This window comes from Osmerus mordax, chromosome 28 (assembly GCF_038355195.1).
Source record: "Osmerus mordax isolate fOsmMor3 chromosome 28, fOsmMor3.pri, whole genome shotgun sequence".
NCBI classification, from domain to species: domain Eukaryota; kingdom Metazoa; phylum Chordata; class Actinopteri; order Osmeriformes; family Osmeridae; genus Osmerus; species Osmerus mordax.
The window spans coordinates 259,299-265,219 of record NC_090077.1 but is presented as its reverse complement, the minus strand read 5'-3'; the positions used below and the strand labels follow the sequence as shown (position 1 = coordinate 265,219).

The 5,921-nt window shown below is 50.1% G+C and overlaps 1 protein-coding gene across 1 annotated transcript in view; it reads right to left on the bottom strand.

Annotated features, from left to right (window-relative positions):
• sema6a (sema domain, transmembrane domain (TM), and cytoplasmic domain, (semaphorin) 6A) overlaps positions 1-5,921 on the bottom strand; it is a 46,415-nt gene that overhangs the window by 10,719 nt on the left and 29,775 nt on the right. Inside the window, 4 exon segments of the mRNA XM_067230918.1 lie at positions 4-140; positions 3,269-3,289; positions 3,975-3,999; positions 4,001-4,034. Coding sequence (XP_067087019.1) covers positions 4-140; positions 3,269-3,289; positions 3,975-3,999; positions 4,001-4,034 — 217 coding nt within the window.

The window sequence follows — 5,921 nt, the reverse complement described above, 5'->3', positions numbered from 1 at the left end:
CACGGCCATGTATGGGTCGCTCTTATCTGAGGGCATGGGGGGGTCCTTCTGTTCCACCATGCGGCCCCTACCCTGGGGGCCCTCGGCAGGGGGCAGGGCGGAGGTGGGGAAGGGGAGGGTGGAGTGGTGGCGGTGGTGGCCTGCCGGACACAACACACGTTAACTAACGTGACGCACACACACACACAGAGTAGATGCGCACACACACATACACAGAAGGTAGATGCACACACACACACATTTACACGCACACATTTACACACACACACACACACACACACACACACACACACACACACACACACACACACACAGACTGTCGATACACACACACAAACTCATATACAACACAGTCGACACACACACATACACACACACACAGACTGTCGATACACACACACAGACCACACACACACACACACAGCCAGATGGCTTTGCAAGGCAACAAAGTGTTCCTCCCAGGTGACCCTGAGCAGGTCATTATTGTGTGTGTGACTGTGTGTGTTCCTGCAGAGAGCTATGACCTTGGTGTGTATGTGTGTGTGAGGGAGAACAAGGATGAAAGACAGAGAGAGAGGGAAAGAGAGAGAGAGAGAGAGAGAGAGAGAGAGAGAGGGAGGGAGAGAGAGAGAGAGAGAGGGAGAGAGAGAGGGAGAGAGAGAGAGAGAGGGGGGGGAAGGAGAGAGAGAGCTAGTGCCTGTCTCTATGGAGCTCATCTTTCTCCTGTTCTCAGTCACATGTCAAGGTTCTCTCCTGGAGCAGAAACACAACAGTGAAGGGTTCTCTGTAACTCAACCACCCCAGGAAGCCTCTTCTGGGCCATGAAGGGCAGGAGAACAAGATAAAACTCCCTCTCTTTCCTAACAACACAGCAACTAACTACTGCATCAGCTGACACTCACTGGAACAGCCTGTTCACCACCTCCTCTCTGACCGACCATCGGCTACATTTAGTATTTGACTTCAGAAAAGCCAAACGACACAACCTCATCTATCACAGGGAGGTAGTTGGGGCTAATTAATTCTCCCTAATCTAAATTACCCTTGTAATTACACTCCTTAATGACACTCTGGTTTGGACTAGAGTAGCACGGATGTACCTAGAACGAGCGACTCCAAAGCTAATTAGCTAGCTCTCCTTGGCAAGGCTGCTACTATATAAGTGACATTTATGTATTAGCCAAGTTCAGTGTTTTGGATTTTTTTGAAATACCCTCAAATGGCTAGCAGTTATACAATCTGCAGTACACAAACAACTACAGTTTACATTACATTTACATTTAGTCATTTAGCAGACGCTCTTATCCAGAGTGACTTACAGTAAGTACAGGGACATTCCCCCGAGGCAAGTAGGGTGAAGTGCCTTGCCCAAGGACACAACGTCAGTTGGCATGGCCAGGAATCGAACTGGCAACCTTCGGATTACTAGCCCGATTCCCTCACCGCTCAGCCACCTGACTCCCTAGTTTAGCCTTCACAAACTGTAACCCTTCTCAGCTGAGTCCTGTAAATCATGTGATCAGCCCACGACCTCCTGTGAAAGCCATAACTTCAGGGTGTGTGAATGTGTACGTGTGAGTGCGTGTGTACGTGTGTGTGTGTGTGTGTGTGACCTGGGGACACTTGAAAAGTGGTAATCAACAGCTCACGCGTTAATGAGACCGGCTCCTGCAAACCATTTTACGATGTCTCCATATGAAGGCAGCTGGACGTGTGTGTCCTCTGTGTGACAGTGTGTGTGTGTCACAGTGTGTGTGTGTGACAGTGTGTGTGTGTGTGTGACAGTGTGTATGTGTGTGTGACAGTGTGTGTGTAAACAAGGGGGGTGGGTGGCTGTTGCCTTTGGTCTACCATGCACAAACCCCCCCCCAGCATCATTGCGAGTGGCAACCATTAAAATGATTTATTTAACCATGTGCCCTGGGCTGGCAGATTAGTGTGACAGGCCTATTTAATAATTTATTTTCCAGAGCCAGGAGGTTCATGGTGACGATAACACACAAGGAGCCACAAGTCTTATTTCTACGGTTAAAGAAAAAAGCACTTCCCTCTTTTCATGGTTTAAATGGAAGGCTGGATGGAGGGAAGACTTGTCTGGAACGGGAGGGGGTGTGGGAGGGAGGGAGAGAGAGTCGGGCAACGGAGAGAGGGAGAGAAGGAGGGAGGAGAAGAGGAGAGGGCTGGAGGATTTGTCCTCGGCTGTCTGCGGTGATCCGACTGTGTCTGAGATGAGGTTCTGTTTGGGTGTGCTTACAGCCAGGCCTTAATAGGCTGAGTACTGCGGCGCTGTGTGGAGGAACCTTCTAGAGGGACGTAGAAATGAGAGGGCAGATGAACAGTGGGGAGAGAGAGGAGGAAGAGGAGGAGGAAGAGGAGGAAAATAAAAGAGAGAAAGAGTAAAAGCCGCAGGAGAGAATCTGGACTGACTGGGGAAAAAAAGCTCTTGTTTTGTATGACTGAGATGTGTGTGTTTACATGTGTGTGTGGGGTGCTGCAGGATAATCAGACCTGTTTATCATTCCTTCTCAGGCCTGTGATTGGAAAATTATATAAATCAACCATCAGCCACAACCTTCTAAAAACACACTTGACAGCAGTGTGTGTGTGTGTGTGTGTGTGTGTGTGTGTGTGTGTGTGTGTGTGCTATGATGGTTGCTTGTTTAAACTGCCTAAGCCCTGCTGTGTGTGAGTGAGCTTCTGTTTCATGCAGATCTGTCAGCGCCCTTCACATATAACCATCTATGTTGATGCAACATTCATCCAATTAGCGAAGCAAAGGTCAAGATCGATGTAGGGAGGGGTGGGGGGGGCGGGGGAGGGGGCGGGGGGGCGGGGAGGGGGCGGGGGGGGTTCAATACAGACAGAACCACAGAACTCCAACTGGTAGAATTAGAATTCATACGACGAGTTCCGCTAATGGAACTCCGGTTCTACACGTTCTAAGGTGCTAGGATCCAGGAAGTGGAATAGAGAGGGGGTTCTGGAAGCTACTGGGTTTCCTAGGGGAGAGGACGTATAAAAGAGACGGACTGACCATTTTGTGACCTTTCATGACCGTGAGGCTCGAGTGGGACGTCTATAAAACAAAGGAATTGAATGTCGTTAAAACCGCCAGTCGTTACGAACCACCGACCAGCGAAGTGGGGTGGGAGGAGTTTTAATTTCCCTAAGAGGAAGTAATTGATTGGAAAGGGGCGGAGCTGGAGAGAGGGGTTGATGGGAGTTGTAGTTAGTGATTCATTTCATCATCTCTTTACAGGTTACTCACCATTCAGAGCCACGAAGGTATCTAGAAAGGTCAAAAGGAGAAATATGTTAATATCTGTGATGGTGCTGTATTTCAGGAGGGGCGTTTTTCTGACATGATTGAAAGTCCTGATTCTGAGAAGTGGCTGAGAATCGATTGTTTTGTTGTTGTGATCAGTAGTGTGACCTATGATGTCGTTCCTGTACAAGTACACTTTCTGTATTCTGTGACTAGTGTTAATTACACCGGAGAGGTGAGGTGAGGAGAGGAAAATAGGAGGATAGGAGAGGAGGAGAGGTGAGGTGAGGAGGGGACAGGAGAGGAGAACAGGAGAGGAGAGGAGGGGACAGTAGATGAGAAGAGGAGAGGTGAGGTGAGGAGGGGACAGAAGAGGAGCAGAGGAGAGGAGAGTGAGGAGGATAGAAAGACTGGAGGAGAGGAGGAGAGAAGAGAGGAGGAGAGGAGAGTCGGGAGAGTAAGAGAGGAGGAGAGTCGGAGAGGAAGAGTAGAAGAGGAGAGAAGAAGAGGAGAGGAAGAGAGGAGAGGAAGAGAGGAGAGGAGGAGAGGAAGAGAGGAGAGGGGGAAAGGAAGAGAGGAGAGGAGGAGGAGAGGTGAGGAGCAGAAGAGCAAAGGAGAGGAGAAGAGGAGAGGAAGAGAGGAGGGAAATAGAAAAAGGAGAGCAGAGCACAGAAGAGAGGAGGAGAGGGTTAGCAGATAGCACGCTTACTCTGACAGTCTCCCAGGCCTTCTGTGGTTTCCCTTCTCCACATCCTGCTCGAAGGCCGACCTGCAGACAAGACACAGATGCTCGTCAGGGAGGAGGGGAGGCACGGCCCCAAAGGGCACAGGCATGTGCAGCCCAGTGAAAACAGTTGTCTCTGTTACATCAAATATATAAATATTACATATCTGTAGTCTAACCTAGACTGAAACATCCCCTGTTAAGTGCATTCTCTGTTCTTAAGTGCTACACACGAAAGCTGGATAGCCAGCATGGACTTGGAGTGAACTGCGTAATATCTTACTTGCTAATGTGGTTGGTAAGGTGAACAAGGCTAATGTTGTTGCTAGACTGGCTAGCTATCATAAGTGGCTCGTCCTCGCAAGCTAATGCGACGGCTGGCTGTTTGATATGGTTCGCTAGCTGGCTAGCTGTTTAACACGGCTCGCTAGCTACAATGGTCACGTTCCTAGAGTAGCAGGAGAACCTCGGGGCAGGAGCAGGAGGATGGCCGGCTGTCCAGGCCTCGCTCCGACACGGACGGCCAAGGACCGTCACCCCCGACAGACACAAAGCTCAGCGCTAAAAGTTTGCCGCTGAACACAAACAGAAACTAGAGCAGCCAGCATTAAACTATAGTCCAAGAGCGGAGCCAGCCATAGCTTCTATCTAGGCCAGCAGGAAGACATTGTTTTTCTGTGTGGCGGAGCCAGCCATAGCTTCTATCTAGGCCAGCAGGAAGACATTGTTTTTCTGTGTGAGGAGATTGTGTAGTGGGCCTTCCAGCTCTCCCCCGTATCAAAACAAAGGCTTGTGTTTGAACTGAGCTACTGAACATGAGTCATGGTATTAGTCTGTATCACACGGTACACAGCCAGGAGGATGGGGGGTGAGGGAGGGTCAGGGTGGAGATGCTATGCTAGGGCAGTCATGTGAGGAAGGAAGGAGGGAGAGATAAGAGTTGCAAAAGAGGGAGGGAGGGTAGAGAGATATAGCAAAAGAGAGAGGGAAAGAGAGAGAGGGAAAGAGAGAGAGAATGAAAGAGAGAGAGAGGGAAAAGAGAGAGAGAGAGGGAGGGAAAGAAGAGACCGAATGAAAGAGAGAGAGAATGGGGGCTTGTTTATTCTGGACCTGACTGAGCTGTAAGACCACCTGGGAGGACTGTGAAGCAGAGCGGACCAACTGTCAACCCCATTACTGTCATGGATGATGGACCCTGCTACCTCAAACACCAAGTCCTGAACTCTCTCCCTCTTCCCTCTCTCTCTCCCCCTCTCTCTCCCCTCTCTCCCTCCCTCTCCCACTCCCTCCCTCCCCCTCCCTCCCTCCCTCCCTCTCTCTCTCTCTCTCCTCTCCCTCCATCTCTTCTCCTCGCTTCCCTGTACACTACAGTAGCTCTTCTGCTCTCTCTCGAACAACGATGTTTCCTTCTCTCTCTTCATCCCTCTCTCTCTCTCTCTCTCTCTCTATGTCTCTTGCCCCCTCTCATCTCTTTCTCTATCTGTCCTCCACCCTATCCCACTCCGCCCTCTCCTACCCCACCACCGTCCTTATCAACAACAAGCACAGCAACCTGAACAACAACAACTGTGTTTTAGTGTTTTCATAATAATCTGCTCACATTAATCCGTCTGTCATATGCCACAGCAGGAACTCTGAGTCACCATACTACACACCCTCCTCCCTACCCTGGGTCCCTAGGGGGCGTGGCCAGGTGACCAGGGACCAATCAGAAAAGAGGTGTCAACATGGAAACCTGGCAACAACCCCATCCCCCCAGAAAGGAGGGTGGGGTGGGGGAGGAGGAACACAGGGATGTAGGGGTGTGTGTGTGTGTGAGAGAGAGAAAAGAGAAAAGAGAAAAGAGAAAAGAGAGAGATAAAAGAGAGAGAGAGAGAGAGAGAGAGAGAGAGAGAGAGAGAGAGAGAGAGAGAGAGAAAAGAGAAAGAGAAA